The sequence below is a fragment of the Cyanistes caeruleus genome, chromosome 9 (assembly GCF_971803275.1).
Source record: "Cyanistes caeruleus chromosome 9, bCyaCae1.hap1.1, whole genome shotgun sequence".
Classification (NCBI taxonomy): domain Eukaryota; kingdom Metazoa; phylum Chordata; class Aves; order Passeriformes; family Paridae; genus Cyanistes; species Cyanistes caeruleus.
The window spans coordinates 3,267,211-3,289,486 of NC_141709.1; the positions used below are offsets into that span (position 1 = coordinate 3,267,211).

Consider the following 22,276-nt stretch of genomic DNA (forward strand, 5'->3'; position numbering starts at 1 on the left):
TAGGGGAATTGCTTAGTTGTCATCTCCAGTGAGGTTTTCAGAAGATGTTGCTGAGTTTATGACTCTGCCCCACAACAGGAGGAACAGAGTAGTCATAAGGCTCTGGACTGGGAGTGATTTTTCTTTCCTTCTACTACTTTCTGTGTGGCTTTGGGCAAATCACTACTCTGGGCCTTGTGTGTGTAGTGGTGAAGTGAAGGGAGCACTTGCCCATCAAGAGGAGGATGTAAAAATCTGGTGTTCAGAAGATGCAGTGAGGGAGACCAATGTGGTGATTTAGGTAGGGGAGGGGATACATAACTTGCTGGGAATTATTGGACTGGGAAAACTGCCCTGCCAGGAGGAGGAGGATGTGTCTATAGAAATGCTGAGAGGTGCTGGCAAGCTGGAAATCCAGTGCTGATGGCAAAACGGGGCCTGTAGTGTCTCCAAGCGTGGGCTCAAGGATATAATACCAATTCTGCATGATGTCTTGCAGGTGTTGTGCAATGAGATGCCATGAGCCTGCCCTGAACACAGGAATTCCTGCCTGCAGGTTCCAGTGTGATGGCACTGACTTGGTTGTTACCAGTGTCACTTTCTGTGTCTCTGGGATCTGCAGTCCCTTGGCTCTCATGACCCCTCCTCTGTGGCTGGTGTTTGCTTGTCCTTCCTTACACCCCATTTTCAGTCAGGGCTTTCCCATGGCTTGGGGCAGAGCTGTGGGCAGGAACAGGCAGGAATTGCTGTCTTGAAAAAGCAATTTAGCTTCCTTGGCTTCTGTACAGTGAGAGCTTAGTCTTGCTGTCCATGGAGGTTCTGTTCCTGTTATTGCTCCACAGGAAGGCTGCAAATACAATTCACCTTACAAGATTTACAGTCAGGTAGGAATATTTGGCTGGAACACCCCGTTGTATAAATATATTGGCAGAAAAATTAGCAAAGAGACATTTAACCACCACCAGGGAGGGAGAACCAGTGGTGGAGTAAGGTGTGAGGAGAATCTCAAGGTTTCTCACGGTGTGGAGCAGCAGCTGAAGGTGTTTGGGGATGGTGAGCAGCAGTAACACACCTCTGAGCATCTCTCCCTCTTCTGAATGTCATTGACCTTCAGCTCTCAAGTGAAGGCCTCATCCAAGGTTTACAAATTTATTTTGGCCACAGATGGAGATGACTGCAGACACTGCCTGGATCACGTTTGTGCAGCTCAGGAGAATAGTGCCTGCAGGCAACTCTGCATGCAGAAGCAATACCAGGAAGTTTTTAATGCATTCTGGCTGTCATGTTCTTTTAATGCAGCTGATGAACTGTAAATGAGGAGAGCTGAGCATCAAGTAACCAGTCAGCACCCTAGAGACCTTCAATAATTATTTTCTGGACACAGAATGAGAAAGTCTTAATTTAAAATACTAATACAGGCTCTTGGCTTTGTGCTGGCTATGGAGTAAAACACATTTTGAGGTCCTCTAGGGAAGTAGCAGGAGAACAGAGTCCTGCACAAAATTTTGCCATTTTTTGTCAGTATTGACATGTTTAACTCCTTCCTCAGCTGTCAGGCTCAGGTGTCCTTATATATTAAATTCCTCATTGGTTTTACCTGCATTGTGAGTCTTGCAGCAAAAAGAGAGGAGCCAAAATCTTGTGTTTTATTCTTTCCAACAAAACCACTGCAAGCCTTTTTAATGTTCCTTAAAATAGCAAGCAGGGCACAAGTGCACTTTTTTCCCCTCTTGATGGATGAAATTTAACTACTGTTCCTTGATTTGTATTACTATCAATGTTACTAAGAGTCTTCCCCAATGCTAGAACAGCCTTTGAGTGCCAAATCTCCAGAGAGGAAACTGCTGTCGTGTTTTGATGATGGCAGTGGAAAATTAGTATTAAAACAGATTTATTTTTTTATCTGTCTTGGCCAATTTCTGCAGGTTGGCTGTTGAACTAAAGAATTGCCAAGCAGGCATTTTCCATACACATAATGAATTTGCATTTTATTCCCTAGCTTGTTTTGCTTTTTAAAACAAGTGGCCCAATCCACCTCAGAGCGTAGAAAAAAAAGCATTTAGACTACATGGATTGTGACTGATTTATAGAACTTAACTGTTGCTAGCCTATTCTCCTATTTCTCCATGAAATGCAATATGTTGTTTTAAAGGCCAGCTAAGATGTTCTAATTTGGATGAATTGCTCACTGGGAGACAGTCAGATGTACAGAAAATTAATTTCAGTTACAGTCACTCATATCCTCTAACACTTTAAATGAAAACATAGTGGAACTAATAAATATCTCTCAGCATGGGCATGCTCTCTTTAAAGCCTGATTAATGCTTCCATCCTCAGCATAAAATCCCCACCCTGTTAAGGTGAAGAATTGTTAGTTGATTTAAGCACTTCACCTGCCTGAACACTTGAGCATATTTCATAAAAAATTTGCTGGATGCAGTTTGGTTTTGCTTGGCTAACAAAACATTTCTCCAGAAGCCTTTGCCTTGCCTTTCTTCCCAGGAGCTGCTGCCCTGCTTCAGCTCTCACTTCTAGCCTTTCACCCATCATCCTTGCGTTAAAAAAAAAATTTACCTGTGGAAAACTGCCTGAATCCCACTGACACCAAGTCTGTTTTACACTGGCTATGACACTTTTTTCCATATATCTATCCCTGGGTTCTGGCTCATTCCCTTTCTTCCTTGTGGTTTTTTTTTTTTAATTTCACCTCTACACACACATACATTTTAATTTCTGCCTTGCTTCTGACAGATTGCTTCATCTCTGGCACTCAGGCCTTGACTTGTCTCTCATGCAGTGCTTCCTGCAGCCAGGTGCCTCGGAGCAAATTCAGGAGCTGCCTGGCATTCCTTTGCTCCAAGTTTGTCCCCTTGCCTTCCAGGGGACCTTGAAAATAATTAAGCAAAGTCTGTTTACTCGAGCTTTGTGCGGAAGCAGGTGAATTTCAGCCGTAACGAATAATCATCTCTGTAGAAACCCTAATCAACAGAATTTTTCTTTATACTGGTGGAGGATGAGGCATTTGGCTGGGTAATAAACATAACATTAGTGAGAAATCACTCACTGGTTATCCCTGTGGGTAATGCATGCAAAAGAAATGAGCTGCACAACAAAATTGCTTCCCGTGCATGATGCAAAGAAAACCCAGGGATGCAGAGGTGCTAAAGCAGGGGTTAGATGGGGTTGGTCAAGTTGTTTCCCAAAAAAACCTTTCTTCTGGCCTTATGACACTATTACACTGAAACCATCAGAACACAGAATTTTCCTTTTTTTTGTTCTTTTCTCTAGGTGAAACTTGGAACCTGTAACACCCCCAAGCCAGGCTTCTTTGATTTTGAGGGAAAGCAGAAATGGTAAGAGGAAATCCTTGGCATTCCTAGCAATTCTGGCTCTCCTTTTTGTTGCATCTTGTCTCATCTGTGGACAAATTATGGACCTAGGGGATGTCAGCTTGCAGAGCCACCAGGCTTTAAAATCCTTTGATTAACTGGGAAATCTTTGCTACTATGCCTGATAGAGATGTGAAATACCAGACTCCTGTATTTACTGTCTTCATCCAGAACTGATGTGCATACAGCAAAAATGTGAAAATAGCTGCAGCTCTGTGAACACAAAGTGTGTTCCAGCCTGGATCAGGATCCCCTGAAAGATCTTTTCACAACAGAGCTGCACTGACAGTGGCCATTCATGGCCTCAGAGAAAAGTTGACCATTTCAAGCTGAATGAAAGATGGCTTTGCATGCCCTGAGAGGACTCTGATGAATCTGTTTGCTGTGTTGATGTCGCTATAAAAACACCTTGTGCTGTCTCTGAGGGGCTCACTGATGTTTTGCTGTTGCTCCTAGGGAGGCTTGGAAAGCCCTGGGAGATACCAGCCCTCACCAAGCCATGCAGGAGTACATCGCTGCCGTGAAAAAACTCGACCCCAGTTGGAATCCACAGGTAGGAAACATGGAAATATCGTTCGGAAAACAAACCAGCGTTTGTCTTCGTGAAGCTGACAATGGTTCAGCTTCTCACAGGCTTTAATTGCTGCATGGAAAACTTCATTCTGAGCAGATTAAAGTCTAAATTCGTTTTTAAAACTCTCCTTTTGTTATGACTGAAGCATGAAGAACCATCTCTTTCATTCATAATGGTCTTCATTTTACAGCGAGCGCATGCACAGGGTTGGTTTGGCTGTAGTGATCTAATTTATTTTGCTCTTATTGGTTCATGCTGTATTTAGCATGTAAAGATACTTTTTATCCTTTTCTCATCCTTCTCTTTTCAACTACTATTTAAAATGTTGATCAATAGAAAGCAATCTCCATGAAAGTGACATGAACTGAATGATCAATTCTAAAAATGTTTCCTTTTTGTTTCCATGCAGCAAATTACCAAATCTGATTATGATTAGGTACTCCAACATAACAAGTCTGTAGCTGTGTGTTACAGGGAGACTGTACTGTCATTTTAATTAATTTGTCTTTCATCTACCAGGTTTATTACTTGATTGAATCCTTAAGGCTATCTCCTGTTTATAGAGTGACTTTTATACAATTTTTAAAGAGGATTGCTCTTTAGAAAAGGTATAGCTTTTGGAAATAGAGTGGAGATATTTCAGTAATAGTAAATTTCTGTAGGCATGGTAATTTCTTCACATGGTAGGAAATTTGTTCTTTTCTGCTCCTGTGCTTTGGAAGCAAAATCTTGTTGTGGGCACATTCCTATGAATCAAGAATTTGATTTTGAGTTGTCTTCTGATGATGTTCTTGAGACTTAAGGTTAATTTTTTTTTTCTTCACTAATTCATTTTTCATGCCATTCATAGTGTTTTTGCAGCAAATAAAGGTTGACATTTAGAAAAAATCCTTTTTAATGCCCTTGAAGAAAATAGTTTTATGTGCTGTGCAGTTAGCTAAATTTGGCTGCTTTCTGGGTAAATTCTTGTCCAGGCTAAAATTCTCATACAGAAATAAAATAATTTGTAAACATCCGTGTATAATCCTGAATGAAGTAAGTGTCAAGTGAAACACATGAATATTAATTTTTAAATGAAAAAAAAATAATTCAAACAAAACACTCAGTGCTTTCCTGAACAGATTTTTCAGCACAGTGAAAGGCTTAGCTTTTTTGGGTATTCACTTCCTTGCCTCAGAGAAATCCTTACTGTCAGAGTTGTGAGCTTCAGGTTAAAAAATTGTGAGCCAGGAAAAAGGAGTTATATGCTTTTACAAAACAAATATTTTAAAGAACCCATACAGCAAACAAAGAAAGGTTGGCAGCACTGTTCCTCCCCTCTTCCCCTAAGGTGAAGAGGTTACCTTAACAGCAAATTCTTCACAAGAATTCACCTGTCCTTATTACATCATCCTTTTAATTCCACTTTTATAGGAGCAAAATGCTCTCAGGAGTTCTCTCTGGTGCATCTTCATGCTGCTCGCCTGGTTTCCCTTCTCCCCACCAAATCCACATTCTGGAGCCACGAGAGGGAGCTCTGTTCTTTAAAATGATGGAGATGCATCTGTCAGGGGATGGAGATAAAATAGCTACTTTAGTCTTCAAATTTCAAATTGGATTTATAGAAAAGAGCTGTGGGTACATTACAAGGTGCTTCATCACTGTCATTTTGTTTGCTTTACGTGCTCATCTGCTGGGTTCCTTCAGGTTTTTTTTACGTTCCATAGATTGTGAATTAAATACTCCAAATGCTTGGTTAAAAGCAGCATAAAGTGCACGTTACAAATTTGAAAAGTTTGGCTTTCATATCATTATGAATCATAAATAGTAATTATAGTACAAAAGCCTTCAATTTCTTATTGTGCATCCTCGTGGATTTTGCTATTTTAAAGCTTTCTCAGTGTTCCCAACTTACTTTTTCTTCAGCTGTTCATCTCATCCATTAAAGTTGTTATTTTGTGTTATTTTAAATCCTCCTCAGTCTCCTGTACCATATATCTGCAAAAGGGCTTTTTTATTTTGATCCTTTAGTAACATTCTAAGCTTAAAACTGCTTATTTTTCTTTTTCATAGGTTCGTTTTTCCTTCAGCAGATTTGCTGCCGTTCTGCAGCCTTCAGGCTGTTAATAAATAGAATGGAACTAAATGCAGTATTTCTTGTGCAGTCCAAATAGATCCACTTCTTTATTCCTTTTTCTTGTTTCACCATCGATTCATTCTTTCATATTGAAGTTTCTTTATTATAACATTTCTAGCATCAGAGTAACCTGCTTTAATTTGGTATCTTTGTTTTGGATGGTAAAAAAAAGAAAAATATCAAAGTAAAAGAGTTCTGATGCAGTGAATTTGTGTCCAGAAGCAATGAGAACTCTAACAGCAGCCCAAATCTCGCCTGCTGCTTCCTGTTCCTGCACTGACTTTGGAGTACCCAGACTTCATTAGGAGACAGCTGAATGTGGAGAGGCAGCAGCATAGCTGTTCTCTTCTCTCTGAAGTTTCTGTGCCATTTTTGACAGAATCTTTTTGACAGTATCATTGTTTTCAATGTGGTTTCGTGTTTTTTTTCACCCTTGCTGCCTGCAGGTTGTCCCATAGTTCTGGCTAATCTTCACTTTCAGAGCTTTGTCTAAAACCTGGGAAGAAATGATCATACTGCACTTACTTTCAGCAATTTTATTTGCTGGAAAATCTTTAAAATTAACAAGTAACCTCGAGGATATTTGAGGTGAGGTCCATTGTCTTTACATCCACAAAGCCAGGGAATCTCATGGCTGTGTTTGTCTAGAAACAGTAATCACAATTGCCTTTCAGGATGTTTTGCAATTCAGCCCTTCTGTGTTGGCATGGTCTTACTACATGTTGTGGGTTGTTTTATTCCTTTTCCCAAGAACAGCTGTTAGTAGGAGGTCAGGAATATTCTTTTCCATGCTGTCTCCATTCTCCTCTTGATGCAGTCTTCCTTCGTCATCTTCTACCTTTTTAGCACATCTTTTGTTTCTTGTGAGTCATTCCTTTCAGTCTGAAGTTCCAGGCAGTGGAAAGGTAATTGCTTGGACCAGCTCAGCTCTATTTGCATATTTCAGAGACATCACCTGTCCTTCAAGTCTATTCACTCTTCCTTCAGAACAGAGAATAATTTATGAAGCCATTCTTTTGCATTCTCCAGTCTGAAACAGAAACATTTCATGCCATCAACACCTCCCACTGCTTCTGGACCTCTACAAAGGAAGATGTGTCCCCGCTGCTTCTCTCCTCCTATGTTCACCTGTCCTCTTCCTGCTTTACTGGCAGTAAATGGAGCTTTACTGGCAATAAATGGCAGTAAAAAGCTGCTTTTGGTGGCTTTGGCTGGCATGAGCGAGGTGGTGACACTCACTTGCCCTCCCTGCCAGCCACCACTGCATGTCCCTCTGGCTCTGCATTCCCACTGCAGCCTCAGCACTGGGCTCAGGGATTTGGGGAGTGTCACCTTCAGAAGATGGGTGTCAGGCACCTTCATGCAGTCACTTTGTTCTCACCTACATCGCTGCATGATCGGGCACTTGAGTGCGTGGTAGTGACTGTTTGCAGTCCCCCAACACGTGCCAAAATCCTCATCTCTCTTGTGTCTTGGATATCACAAACCCCCACTGGCTTCAAGCATCCAGGTTTTTCAAACCCAAAGAAGCAGAAACAGGCCAGCACTTCTTTTCTCAGTGGAGCTGAACACATTCCTTCCACCGAAATCCTGTTGGAGGTGTGACACGACACTGCAGCGGGGTGGCCGGGAGCTGTTATTGATCCGTTCTTGTAACGAGATGGTTATATGGCACAGCTCAAACAATAAAAATAAATAATAAAAAAAGCATCCAGATTTGCTCAGCACATTTAGCCTTCCATTTGCTGATTGCAATTTTGGCATCGCTCGGTTCTAAATATTTCCTTTTCCTATTTCTTATATTGCGTATTTACCAGTTCCAATCTGAACAGCTTGTCACTACTAACTTCAGTGGCATCCTTTCCTAAACACTTAAATGCCTCTTCCTATTTGGTTTGAGTGCTGAAACTCACAGGAGGACTTAAAGATTTTCTATTTATATATCAAAAGTTTAAAAAGTTGGCATTTTAACTTGTTTGACTCGGCTTGACCAATAATGCGGTTAGTAAAATTTGTGCTGTGTAATGAGGAAAGTTGGAGATCAGGAATCTGAAGAGCAGAGACTTCTCTCTAAGGGAAAGAGAGCTCCACCTGAAAGAAATAGGCATTTACCAAATATTTTTTTAGGTTTTTAAAGGTGTGAAGTCCCAGTTCTGATGTTTACAGAGGAGAAAGTTGCCTTTAAGTTGTGTTTTAAGTACTGTTCTGTGCCTTGTTTGAGTAGGGCAGGATTTAATTCTCTTTACTCTGGCCCAAATAGTGAATGGGAAAAAAATCTCTCCTTTGGTGGGTTGATGTAGGAGCACCAGGTCATGCCAGGAGAGGACCCTTGGGGGAACAAAAAGGCTCATGAAACAGAAACTTCAGAGTGAATAAAATAGCAAATTCACAATTGCTGCTGGCTCAGGGCAGTCCAGTAAGCTGGAAAACCTTCAGGAGTAAAACAGATGGATTTGTCCATTGGATGTTTTTGCAGGAAGTACTGCAGGGGGCAATATTTGATAAGGTGGGTGGCCAGGTACCCTGTGCCCAGGGCTGGGCTCCATCCCTTCTGCCTTCTGGTGAAATAACCTTTCTCTGTCACATTTATATGCAATAAGCAGGTTGATGCTAAAATGTGGGAAAGAGAATTTGCAGTTCAGGGATAACAGTGAAAAGCAGGAGAAACAATTCCCAGATTTGCAGAAGAGCTGAGGTCTATGTGCTTTTGGCAGGTTGCACCCGGTGGTAACTGAATTATTTTAACAATTTATTTATATTGATGAGCCTCTTGTATTTAAGTAAGCTTTCCAAGGCAACTTAGAATCTCTGTAGTGTAGGATCTCCAAGAGAACAGAAAAATTTCTGTAATGACTCAAATACAAGATGTTTCCAATGACATTAAAAAAAATGGAAATCAAAACTTGAGTTTTTCTTAATTTCGGATTCATTGCTCAAGTCTGCTCTGTTGATATCTGGAACGAGAAGCTTTGATCTTTTGCCGCTTACAGGTTTTATGTCTGGTCAACTTATAAGAATTAGATTAGTGTCTGGTAAATGCAGTTTCATGCTGAAATCTGTAGATTTCTTGGTTAGTTCTACAGGCCAGCAGAATTTCTTCTGGAAATTAAGAGATGAATTAGAAAAACTGCTGTCTGTAAACAAAACGAGTGCGCCCATCATGTTTTCCTGTTTTGTCTATCAGTCAAACAGATGTCTCCCTTGATAATCTGGCCCAGCAGCCACTGTTTGTGGTTGGGAAAGAGCAGCAGAGTGGTGTGGGCAGGATTACAAGGGGGATGGGAAGAGCAGGAAGGGAAAAGACCTGTTTGGGTCTCTCTCTGCCTGTCACCAGCAGCAGTGAGCTCACATACCTGCTTTGTTTGGGGAAATATCTCAATTTATGGCTTGCCGTGCTACGAGGTCAAAAACTTTGAAAAAATAGCAACTTTATTTCTTTTGTAGTATAAAAGCAATTTAATTGCATCGTGTAAAGTGGGCACTAATCAAATTATGGCTGTGCTCCCTAAAGCTTGCTGTCCTGTGCTAATGCAGCACACTGGGAAGAGGAGCCACAGCGCTGCAGTGGCTTTGCTCTGCATATTTTTTATATGGATCCTGCTGTGGCAATTCACCTTTAGGGAATTCAATATCTGATTTTTTGTTTGTTTTTTTAACCCAAATGTTGATAACAACAATAATAATTTCTAACAAAATACGGAAAACAAAGATCACTCTTTATGTTATTTTTGAAAGCTCTTATTTCAGTGGTGACCACACTGGAAGAAGCATATCACTGAAACAATTTGTAAACTCTAATCAAGCTCTTCCCCTTTGAAAACAAAACAGAGCAAAGCCAAACCCTCAAGCCTGTATTTTTATTATTATTTTTTTTTTAGCAGAAAACAAAACACTAGAAATTAAGATTAAAACCAGAAAATTGATCCACCCTGGGCTTCTGGCCTTGGGCTGTGTAAGACTACAGGGTCCTCTGGTTTTAGACAAACTGCTGAATTGTTTTTTTGAGCCACACTGGGGTATGTAATAGCTTTTGAGGGTTTTTATATCCTGAAAAGGTTTAAATCTTAGCACACAGAAGGATTCTTCTGCCTTTTGCCAGCTCTATGAGGGACAATCTCTAGCATGCAAGTGGAGTTAGTGGAGGATGCAGTTATTTGCTGTGCATGGCTCCCAAAACCTTGCAGCTTGGGTACATTTCACTCCTACTTGTGAGACTGGAGGTGGAGTGACCCACCTTATTTTATCCCAGTTGGAAAAAAGGCACTTTATTATCTGCAAAATTAGGCTTTAGGTGCTTTGCTTTTGGAGCATGCTTTCAGAACTATTTTTTCTTATTAGCAAGGGGATGTTTTGTAGTTCCTTTTGTGTCAGAAACAAAAACACCACACTACAAATACAAACTAAATTTCCCCATTCTTCCTCAGTAAAGATGGGTAGTGTTGCTTTGCTGCATCTTCTCATGAGAGTGTGTGCTGATGCTTTAAGTCCTTGATGTAGATAAAGCTGTGTCCATAGGTGATTTGCTGCCTTTCTGTCCCTGTCTTTGCAAGTAGCTCACCTGCCAGGTGTTGGGGTGCTGTGCTTGTGGGGCTGGGCTTTCAGCTGTGGACAAATTTGATCAATCACAGAGTTTGGTTTTTTTTCTTCTGCAGCCTTTTATTGTAGAGCACAAAACAAAATGCCAGACCCACACTGGTATTTTCATTTGTTTGGAATTGTGGCTCTGGCAATCTGTGCAGAAGTGAAGAAGTTAAAATGAACAAGCATCTCATAGTAGAAATATAAACAGCTGGAATATGTGTCAGCCTCCTACCCCCTGGGAGTCTGTTGGATTGTTCCCTTTGATTTTACATCTCTGCAGAAATTTATGGTCTCAGCTTCTTTTATTTATGACATTCTGAGCCTCGACCAAGCGATTGATTGAAATACAACAGTGCCAAGCTGCAAGTCTGTATTTCAGAGAGGCTGAAGCTTAGGCAGCAAACCAGCAATGCAGTCGTGGATTGAAGGCTGCACTGGAATCCTGTACAGAGGTTGCCCACATTTCTATGCCCCAAAGCTTCTTCAAAGGAGAGAATTATCATGACAAGGGTTATGCCTCTTCTCTCTCCCTCCTTTCAAGGTGCCTGTTCTTGCTGAAAACTTACTGGATGTTAAATATGCAATCTTACCAGCACTCTAAGGGCTGACTTTGGCTTGTACAGATGCTAGTCCTCATTTTTCCAGCTCAGATCCAGCAGTGTCAATGCACTCTGTTGTTACTGGGCTGTGAGTAGCATAACATATCCTCTTGTAGCTACTTGGATGTAACAGTAGTGGGTTTTGATAAATCCAACTAAAAAATTGTGGGGAATCACCATTAGTGATTTTAGTTGAATATTAATATTTTTTATATTTTTTTTAATACATCACTTAAATCATTTTCACTATCTGGTTACAGAAATATTACAGAATATACTATTTGGGATGTATACGGAAAAAAAAGAGTAATTAGAGGCATAGCTCTGCCTTGCTGAGTGTGCTGCTGCAGCAAAGTGATGTGTGTGACATCCCAGTATCATGATTCCTGGCTTGCAGGTGGATGAAGACACTGCATGCTGGCCAGATACACCAGAAGCAATTGAAAAAAAAGGAGCAAGTAAATTTATATATATAAAATCTCAAACTACTGGCATACAGTGATGGCAAGATGTAACAGAGTGAGCCAAAACACTTTACTGTGTAATTTTCTGTGCAGCAGGGAATTTGTTGCTTTTTTCTTATCAATGTAATCATTGTCCAGAAGTAACAGGTTCTGCTGTTTGGCTGCAGTCCCACAGCACCTGGTTCTTCTATCATCCCACGGCTGTGGGATTGGAAGCACGGGATGCAGCTGAGCTCTGGGATCTCAAAACTTCACTTGAGCAATTGCTCTCCTAGCTGAGAAAGCATCTCAGTGTCAGGGAAGGATCACCACATCAGGTGTCAGTTGCCACAGATCCTCTGCTGAAGGTTTTTGCTTCTGTGGCTGAGTTGACAGAAAATGGTTAAATACCGATATTTCCAGGGAGGGCCCAAGATCTTGGCTTAAACTGAGATGGCAAGTTTGAATTTGTTACAATTTCAGACCAGAAGCTGAAATGACTGAGATGCAATCAGAGGTGCCCTCTGTCATTTCTGCCTTGAGGTAGCAGTTTCTGTCAAGGCAAAGAAGGTGTTTAAATGCCAAGTGCAGTTTTCATTTGTTGCAGATTTTAGCAGCAATGCTGCTGCTCCTCAGCCACAAAAATGTGAATGATGAAAGCATTGAAAAGCTCTTTTTTGTGAAGTAGCTGTGTGAGGCTGGAATCAGGAAAGAGCAGTGTTGTGACATGAGAAGTGACTCCACCAGCAACCAAAACTTTCCTGTGAGGTTCTGTCCTGAAAACTCCTCTGGCTGAAACAAATGGATGCATGGTGCTTTTTGGTAGTGCTGACATGACAAAACTGAGGGCTGGGAAAGCTGCAGGATGGGCTGGCAGAGCAGGGGTGTTGAACCAAGCAGGAATCTGCCATGGGCAGTTCAGGAGCTTGGGGCAGAGAGCAGAGCCTCTGGTGGAACAGGAGCTTTGGAAGGGGAGGAAAAATAAATAGGAAATTGCAAAAGGTGAGGAGAGGATGACCAGGAGGGCAAGATCTGCCTTTTCTGCCCAGATTTAGCTGGGGTTGGAAGTAGGTGGTCTTTAAGGAGCTTTCCTACCCAAATCATTCTGCGGTTCTGTGATAATTCCTGCTGCTCACATCGCTTCCTCAGCAAGAGAGAGCTTTCCTGACACCTGTGGATCCCAATGTTTCCCAGAGTACCCAGAAACATGGAAAAATCCTGTCTCTTGGGGCAGTCAAGTGAGGTGGTGGGTGAAGGTGGGAGGAGCAGGGACTGACTCTTCTGTTTGTGGCACTTGGTGGACATTCCAGAGAGGGACTTTGACTTTCTCTGCTGCTCTCCTGGGAGCTGTGGCAGCCCCTCCTCAAACTCCTGCTCCTGTTTTGGCCATCAACCCACCAGGCTGGGCAGAAGCAGCTTGACTGCTTTAAATGGGGAAGGGATCAACCTCTCATTTAAGAAAAAAAAAGAAAAAAAATCTGATTTTTCCAAGTAATTGAAGGTGTTATAAGATTCTCAGCTTGCTGTGTCAGAAGCTCTTAAAAAAAAATCAGGAACTTGGGTAGAAATTACAGCAGGTTTATCTTAATGTGGAATATGTCATACATTGATGTTTAGGTGTGGAGCTGTAGACATTTCCTCGAGTATTTAAACACAGGAAGGGTCTGTGTACCCTGCTGCTTGACATGGCAAGGCAAAGGCTGGTTTAAAAGAGGGAATGTGTGTTAATTAAAAATAGCATATGCTTTTGGGTAGGAGAAACCAGCTGTAATTGTTTTATGTATAACATAAGCTGTAGCATAGTTAAGCTGTTTCTTTAGTGAAAATACTGCTTTTTGAGTTAGGAAAAGGTTAAGTGGTTATGCTTAGCTTGCTCTTTAGAGGAAATATCAAGGAAGTATTGGGTGTAATTACTGGAGATTAAGATTTTGTTTGGATGTTAACTAACACATTGGTTAATGTCATGTAAACAGTATTTGTCTCTTAGATTGGAAAAAGTTTTCCTGTAAAAGGGCAGCTATTGTCTCCTGCTTGGATACTTGGACACTGTTGTACCAAATTACTCCTATTCTAAGCAGAGGTGGCACTCCTCAAACGTCTCTGGAGCATCCTGCAGGTACTTTGAGCTGAAGTAACCAACATAAAGACAGGGAAAGGCTCAGATACAGCCCCAGTGCTCAGCACTAAGGGCTGTTCCACAGGCAGCTGCATCCAGATCCTGCATTCCTCTGGCTGAGTGTTCTGGGTTGCACTGAACATTTGGAATCCTTCTTGTTCCTGCTTGTGACCAGCGAAGATCTCTTCATTTCTGTGCCTGCAGACCTCATAAATCCACTCTCTGCCTTCACAACTGAGATCTGCTGGGGGAGACAAATGTCCATGGCACTGGTCAAGCAGCCTCAGAGCTGTTCCTTTTGCCAGTGGGGATGTTGGGCCACTGCAGTGATGTCTGGCCCAGTGTCACTTCAGAAAGCAGAGGATGGCTGCTGATGTCATTTATTTATCAGAAATTAGGGTTACCTGCAGTTTTCAGGCTTCAGAGCCACCTGTATCATCCCAAGCCATGGAGTTGTTCAGTATTTCCAGCTTGGCTCAGAATATATTGCTCCTACAAATGTCTGTGTAAATCTCTATAAATATTTTGTATTAGATTAATGAAAACCCCCAACAATTACAGTGCAGGCTGTGTTTGTAGCTTGGTTCCCTCTGCTTGGGGATCCATGGATTTTCATACAGGTGATGGGACAGAAGGGATTGATTGCTCCAGGACTGACCTGGTTTCCTTCACCTTGGAAAGGTCCAAACAACAGTGCAGACTCTGGGAATCTGCAGGTTTTGTCAGAGCCCACAAAAAGAACATGAGGAAAGGAGCCTGCTGGTGATCTTGTGTTTGCCACCTCCATGTCTGCTTTTCCTTTTAAAAAAAGAGCTCCACAAACCAAAAACTGGGAAGTCACTGCTTCAGGGCTTTTTATTAAGTGTGGTATTTCCTTCCACTCATATGCTAAAATGTGTACAGTGAGTCACAAAATCACAGCTCCTAGCAAGCATAAGACTTGCTCAAAATTATGTTATGTGTTTTACATTTATTTCCCTTCCTCTGAGTGTCTTTACTACTAATTTCCAGCTATGATTATGGTGCAGTTATTAATTAAGTCGTTACAGTTAAATGAGTAATCTGCCAGGCTTTGCTTTAGATTGCAGCGCTATTTAACTATGACATTACTTACAGTATGTTTGTTTTTATTTTTTGACTGTAATCTGGAAAATATTTCCCCTGTCTTAAATTGGGTTTTTTTTTTTCAAAGGGAAATTCTGTGATGAGAACTGGAAAACTTTACATAGACATTATTGGAATATTAACTAAACTTCCCCTTCAATATTTAAAACAAACAAATAAAACCACCTCAACCCCACGTTATCTTGCAGAGTGTGCTGCTATTTTTCATGGGCAGTTTGCTCAGATTGTTCAGATCCTCAGTGGGTTCTTGAAAAGGCTCCAGGTGCTGAGTCATGTGCACTCTGCTGCTGGGAGCCAAGAAGGATTTTGGACAGAGGAATAATAAAATATTCTGTTTATGACAGTTGTTAATAGGGCTGGTGGGGAGGGTACAACAGCCTTTTGTGAAAAGTGGTTTTGCCCTCAGCCAGGAGGGATTTGTATCTTATTTGAGTCTTACTGCCTTACCCAGTGTTATAGATACACATTGCATTGTTGGCTTTTTGCAAATATTAAAATGAATGTTATATGTATAAGGTCAGAAAACTTTGTTATATTAATATAGTTCCCTCTATTTCTGTTATTGATGAAACTTAGAAACAGTGGTATAATATACATATATGTTGAGCTATGGCATAGCATTAAAACAAAAACTACTTTTGTTTGTACAACCCAAAGACTGAAAAAGATGGTTAGAGACCCCCTTCCATTCTTAGATTATCTTGTCCAGATGAGGACAGCAGTGACCAGAGCTCTGGGGGAGGAATTTATTGCATTTCTGGTATCAGGGAATGTAAAACTCGGTGGAGCCAAGAAGATTGATCTATTGGGAAGGGGGTGAGTCAAAAAACTAAACAAAGAAACATCCAAAACTTAAGAAGAATGTTTGAATATGTATGAGAATTTATGGATATGCAGTAAGGTTCTGTTTTTAATCCTTTGTTAGTAAGGTGTGCTCTCTTGGCTGAATGCAGAGACACCCGGCCGTATCTGTATACTTTATTTTTATCTCCTAATTATTTTTCTATTAAAAGTTTAAATTCTATAAAAATTATGTGAACCTCGTTTTTCACACCAGTAAAGAGCTGGGAGAAATGCTGAGCTCATATCTTAGTCAGGAAGGAAGGATTTGATCAATTTAAACCACGTAAAACGATGCTTAATTTTATAAATACTTAAAGATGTATTTCCTATAGTAGCATCACCTCCAAAGGGTTAATATTTAGGATTAATGTTTCGCTCCCGCTGCAGGTAGCGTGAAGTTCAGCCGAGCTGTAAAGTCAGAAGGATACAGGTGGAAAATACCTTTGGAAGAGAACATTGTTTGTCCTCATTTCACGCCTCATTAGCGGCACCGCCGGAGGAGCCTCCCGCATTGTTCCGGGGACAAGGGACATCTCCTCCCCATCCCAGGGCTCTCATCTTCGGACCACCTGGGGGACAAGGGACATCTCTTCCCCATCCCAGGGCTCTCATCTTCGGACCACCTGGGGGACAAGGGACATCTCTTCCCCATCCCAGGGCTCTCATCTTCGGACCACCTGCGTTTGGGGTGGAGAGCACCCTCCTCCCCTCGGCTCTCCTGGCACTGGCCTTAGCTAGCAAAGGAAAAGACGGCAGCAATTATGGCACACGCAATTAACGAGCTTCTAATCTCCAGCCTTGTGTGTAATTGCTGCTGTCAAATACAATTAGTCTCTACCCAAGTTCCCTTCCCAGGGGGATGGCCAGGCCAGGCACACAGGAGAGGAGGGGAGCGAGTGTCTGAAACTTTAGGAGAGTTTACATTTTCTTGTTGTCGCCCTGATAATCCTCACTCCTCAAATAGAGAAATGTTAATCCAGAGCATTAAGGGAACATGATGACCAGCAGAGCAGGTCTGCTCTTGTGTCTGAAGTGTTTTCTGTGAAATTTCTCTCCTGAGACGATACCAGCTTCATTACAATTCAATCAGCACATGTCAGGGATTTACTGGCACTTTCCTGTGAGCCTGACAGGGTTCCAGCACATCACCTGTCCTGCCAGACCGGAGTTGCTGCACCTCTCAGGTGTAGTTCAGGGAGCTGGGAATGGGCCAGGGTTTCTCCTACCCCTGCCAAACAAACCTCTGTGAGCACCCAGCAATTGCAGCTCCTCCGGGCTTGGTGCCTCAACACCCTTGGTTGCATTTCAAAGCCGTGCAGCAGTTTGAAAGACCATGACAGATTTTGGTGGCTGCTGAAGGCTGCCACATTCCTGCCAAGGAGAGGGTTTCACCACTCTCCTGTTGTGTGTGCACCTCCCAGACAGGTACAGGGCAAAGTGGTTTGTCCCTGTCCCCAGGGAATGTGCCAGGCTGACACCGGCAGTGGAGGAACAGGTGAATTGTGCAGCACAAATGCAGACTGGAATCTGCACTACGCATTTGCTGCTGCTGAAATGCTTGAGAAGCTTTGAGTGGAATCATTTTGTTTGGAGCATTCCTTGTCTGCATCCCACAAAGCTGGATGCAGCTGCTGCTCTGGCTCAAGCTGCATCAGGCTCAGAGGAAGAGGAAAATAATACAATAAGTAGTGCAGACTTCTTCCATGTGGTATGGTGGCTCAGGTGTGAGATCCTGATACATCATTCTTGTTGAAGTTGTCTCACTTTTCTTATTTCCAAGGTGTGTGATGATGAAAAACCTCAGTCTTGACCATTTGAAGGCATTAGTCAGGGTAACTCTGAAGATAAGTATTTTGATGAGATGAACCTTTTTTTGCTGATGCCTTTCTCTTCTTCTTAATTACGTATTTATGAGAAGTTATTTAAAGGTTTTGGGTGTGGAAAAAAGCCAGAGCGAGATGTGAGGAAACTGGGGGGATGATAGATGTGCAGCACAGCCACGTGCCTTGCCAAATGGCTATTGCTGTATTTGCTGGGTGTCTGGCCATGCAAAACCAGCCAGGCAGAGTTCCCATGTTGCTCTGCATAAAACTGGGATGGCCCTACATTTAACCCATGCTTGGGATCTAGCTCTTCTGTTAACTCGAAATTATGGTCTTCCGCTTTTGTAAAGGCTTTACTGAAACTTGTGCTGTTCCTGCTGTTGTGTGGTATTTCTGTAGTCTTCTCTGTACCTTCCTTGTCCGAATCAGGAGTCCCTTGCCCTGCATGTAAATAGCTGTGTCCCATTCCATCCCAGCTAATCACTGAGAGTGAGTTAATTTGCATTTCTATGGCGACTTCTGGCTCTCCAGCTTGAAGTGGGTCATTGGGAGGACTCATGAATTTGCCATCTTGTTAAATCTGTTGTAGCTTTGTAGATTGGAACAAAGCTTGGGTGTGGAAATGAAAAACAAACCATGCCAGTCCTTTCTTCAGGGATAGAGCAGGAGAGTGATCCACCAAACCAACCCCCATCAGGAAACTACTGCTCCTCTTCTTAAATGATAATTTTCATCCCGCTCCCCAAAAATGCCAAAGGAGAAATGGATCATTTTGCAATCACAGGAGAGTTTTGTGACAAAACCCACACAAAGAAAATGTTTGTCTCTAATTGTTTTGCATTTCCATAATGCTTACTATGATAAAACCATCTTCTCTTTCTCCTTTATTTTTCAATCATGATTAGGCTTTAATGCTGTTAAAGCTTATAAGTGAGTTTGAGCCACTGTCTTGTTGAAGAGAAGATGGAGCTGAAATTTTCAGTGAGGCATTGGACAGGGTTTTTAATGTGTCTGTCATTATATGTTAACCTCTGAACTGAGACACGACGTCTGTTTTATGGCTGACAACAATTTAAAAGTATACATCTTGACATGGTGGATAAAGGAAGAAGGGGGAGTGGGGGGGAAAAAAAAAGAATTAATGATGTTAGCAAATATTAGTCCCTGTATTTCCATTTTGTTCCAAAAGTGGTTGTCAGGCTTTGAGGCTGCCTGGAGCAGCATTGCCAGTGACAGGCAGCTGGGATGCAATTGTCCCTTGGATCGAGCTGGGCTCTTATTGACAAATGCAGTGCACTGAGGCAGGGACGAGGATGCTCCACTGTCTGTTCCTGGAGGAGTGTGGTTTTTCTCCTGGCATTCCTGGTGACATTTGAGAAGGATCGTTCTGGGCTCAGTGGAGTTCCCTGCACCAGTTCCCGAGCCCATCTGGAGTCAGGGGAGTTGAAGATGTCTCTTCAGGAGTACGTTTGCTGCATACTGAAGCCCCAATGTGCCCCTGATTTATGCTGGTTTTGGCCAGCCAGACCCGCCCACCAAAGTTAACTGTCACAGCAGCAGTGACTTTGACATCAGCCCTAATTGTACACCAGCCACAAAGGATCAGTGGGCAAGGGGAAAACATGAGAAATTTCACTGCTTAAGGCATGTCTTACACTTCTCTATCATCTTTTCCCCTATTTCTTACATGCCACTGCCTGTGCTTTGGCATGCAGGTACAATCCTCCAGGATGTCTTCACATGCTGTCACAAATTCCTCTTTATTCCCAAATAAAGTTTTTAACTGGCATTTTAAGAGCAATGTCTTGTTCTTGTGGAGTCCACAGCAATTTTGCCTTTCCTACAGCACCTCTCTTGCATGGTCCAACCGCAGATCTACTGCTCTCATCTCACTTGGGTTCAGGTTCCAAATTATGGAAGCCCTGGATTGTCCTGTTCCTTAACTATCAGTAGTTACCTGTGCATCTGCAGTGCTTCTGGACAGCGCTGCCAGCAGTGAAAGAAATGGAGCTGGCTTAATTGAGAACCACATAGTTAATTATCAGTGCCTTTTTAACAGAGGAGACAGGAAATTTGCTGTGTCAATTTTTAATTTCATTGTGGTTTGCAGGCTAATGTGACTTTAAACTCATGAGTCGTTATCTGCATATAGGTAGCCCTAAGAACCCTCTTTTGCTGTACAACTGTCAAGAGATTTAAGGAGGAAAAGGGCATCTGTGTGTTACTGATCCCTTCAGCCAGGATGAGCAACAAATAAAAATACCAGTTGCTGTCAGTGATGTCAGTAGCTGTGACGTGATTTGGAGGGAACTGCTGCTTCTTCCCCCTCTTTTTGTGTCACCGAGTTTGGAACATCGTGCTCAGATATTGCGTGGAAGTTTTGGCAGGCTGGGCAGCAAGGATTTTGGAAGTGGTCAGATGAGCTCATGGACAGGAAGATTGTCAAAGGCAGCTGGAAAGAAACCAGTTTGTATCTGTGCTGCAACAGACTCAACTTTTTTGGGAAGCCTGGACACATTCCCCTTTGAAAGCTCAGTGAGGATGAATGGTGGAGCCTTTTCTCTGTCTTCATGGCTAAATACTGAGAAAACAGAATATGAAGAAGGTCCAGGAAAATAAACTTGTTCTACATATCAAGGACTGTGATGGAATAAGCTTGCTTCAACGCTCATAAATTGAATATTGAATTACTTATTTCTGTTTGAAAGAGATGAGATAAAAGCTACTTGGACAAAGTAACTTGTGTATGGATTAAAAGCCAGAGAAGTTTTTGCCTGAGTGTTTTTGGGAAAGCCTTTATCACTAAGTTTCCCAATGACCTTATGTGTACTCAATCAACGTGATTAATCTTTGGTAGAAATGCATTTGTTGTGCAAAGAAGGTGAACTTAATCCTAGAAATCTTTTATTTTTTTTTAACAATTTCTGCCTCTAGAAAGATTAAATGTATTTTTTCAAATGTTTTTTCTGACTAGGAATAAAAGCAACAACCAAGAACTAGAGTGGGAAGAGATGAAAGAATACAGATTAAAAATTTTTTGCAGTTCCTGACACTGATTGAATGGCCATCATCCCTTGGTATCAAACAGGATAGGCTAGTAGTGAGTACAGCTTCATTGTATAGGAATAACTCTTCTGTGCACTTTCAGGTGATCTGAAATTAATTTTATTTTATTAGTGGAATCTAAGTAATTGATGGACAGTAAGGTTCCCTGCTAAATAATTTTTTTAAGAGGGGCACTGCACTGTAAAGACTCTGAAGCCCTTTCCCTTGAAGAAAGGAGAACTTCATGTCACCTTCTACTCTAAATTAGAGAGAGCCTACTTGCCATGGAATAGTCACCAAAGGCAATTTCCTTTCCATGTGTTTTTATAAAGAAGCATGTCTGTGATATCTGCAAACCCAATGTTATGGCTTTGGGCTGCTACAGGAGAACTGAAAGGTGGAACTGGTTGGCTCAAGCTGGGTAGAATGTAAAAATAAATATGTTGTAGGGAACTAGTACACTGATTTAAAACAAAAGCAACCTGAGGAGCAGGAAAACAAATGTAAGGATGCATTATTAAAAATAAAAAAAATCAACATCTTTCTAGGTAGAATTCTGATGGGACAGCAATGCTTTTGGGTGTAATGGAGCTGATGAGAGGGATGGGGAACCTCTCCTATGTGGAAAGGCTGAGGGAGCTGGGATTGTTCAGCCTGGACAAGAGAAGGCTTCGATGTGATCCAATTGTGGCCTTCCAGTATCTGAAGAGAATCTACAAGAAAGAAGCAGAAAGATTATTTACAATAGCTGGAGTGACATGACAAGAAGGAATGACTTCAAATTGAAATAGAGTAGGTTTAGATTAGATATCAGAAAAAAATTCTCCCCTGGGAGGGTGAGGAGACCCTGGCACAGGTTGCTCAGAGAAGCTGTGGCTGCCCCTGGCCAGGGAGTGTTCCACACCAGGTGGCACAGGGCTTGGAGCACCCTGGTCTAGGTGTTCCTGTTCATGACAGGAGAGTGAAACTAGATGATTTTTAAGGTCCCTTCCAACCCAAATCATTCCAGGTTTCTGTGATACAGCTACAGAGAAGTTGCAAGAGGCTGGGACTTTCCTCCTGACCTTTTTTACCCTAGGTGTGACACTGCCATCACAGAAAGCCTCAGACCTGTCCACTGGCAGCAGCAAGTTGCAGTTAATGGGTTGGTTTTGTAAGGAATTGCTGCTGCAAATTCCAAACGAGTTTTGGCTGCTTGTCTGAAAACCAAAATACTTAATGCCGTGAAAGAGTTGAGGTTTCTGGTTCCCTGCACCCCCTAATTGGGTCAGGCTTTCAGACAGCAGGCACTTACCCCTGCTGAAAGTCTGGCATCAATGAAAAGTCAGGCAATTGAAGATCCCAGGCTGCAGGAAGGTTTTTTTGAAAAGGTAGGCCTGGGGCTCCATATCGATCAATCATTATTCTAATTGTTCATTTCTATTATGGTGGGAATCATTCAGAATCCTAGAGTTCCTGGGAGTAAATCATTTGGAAATGCTGCCCATTATAAAATTTAATTTTAAATCTATATTAAATAGATTTATAAAGGCAAGTTTTGCAATCTAGTAACAGAATATTATGCTGCCTCACAGAGGCTCAGCTTTTGGGTCCTGAGGGGCCAGGGCTGGGAATGAGAGTTGGGAATATGGTGGGAGCTGGGA

At 42.0% G+C, this 22,276-nt stretch overlaps 1 protein-coding gene across 1 annotated transcript in view; it reads left to right on the forward strand.

Moving 5' to 3' along the window:
• ACBD6 (acyl-CoA binding domain containing 6) overlaps positions 1 to 22,276 on the forward strand; it is an 81,510-nt gene that overhangs the window by 3,246 nt on the left and 55,988 nt on the right. The window contains exons 2-3 of the mRNA XM_086841283.1: positions 3,268 to 3,332; positions 3,825 to 3,921. Coding sequence (XP_086697409.1) covers positions 3,268 to 3,332; positions 3,825 to 3,921 — 162 coding nt within the window. The remainder of the gene's footprint in view (positions 1 to 3,267; positions 3,333 to 3,824; positions 3,922 to 22,276) is intronic.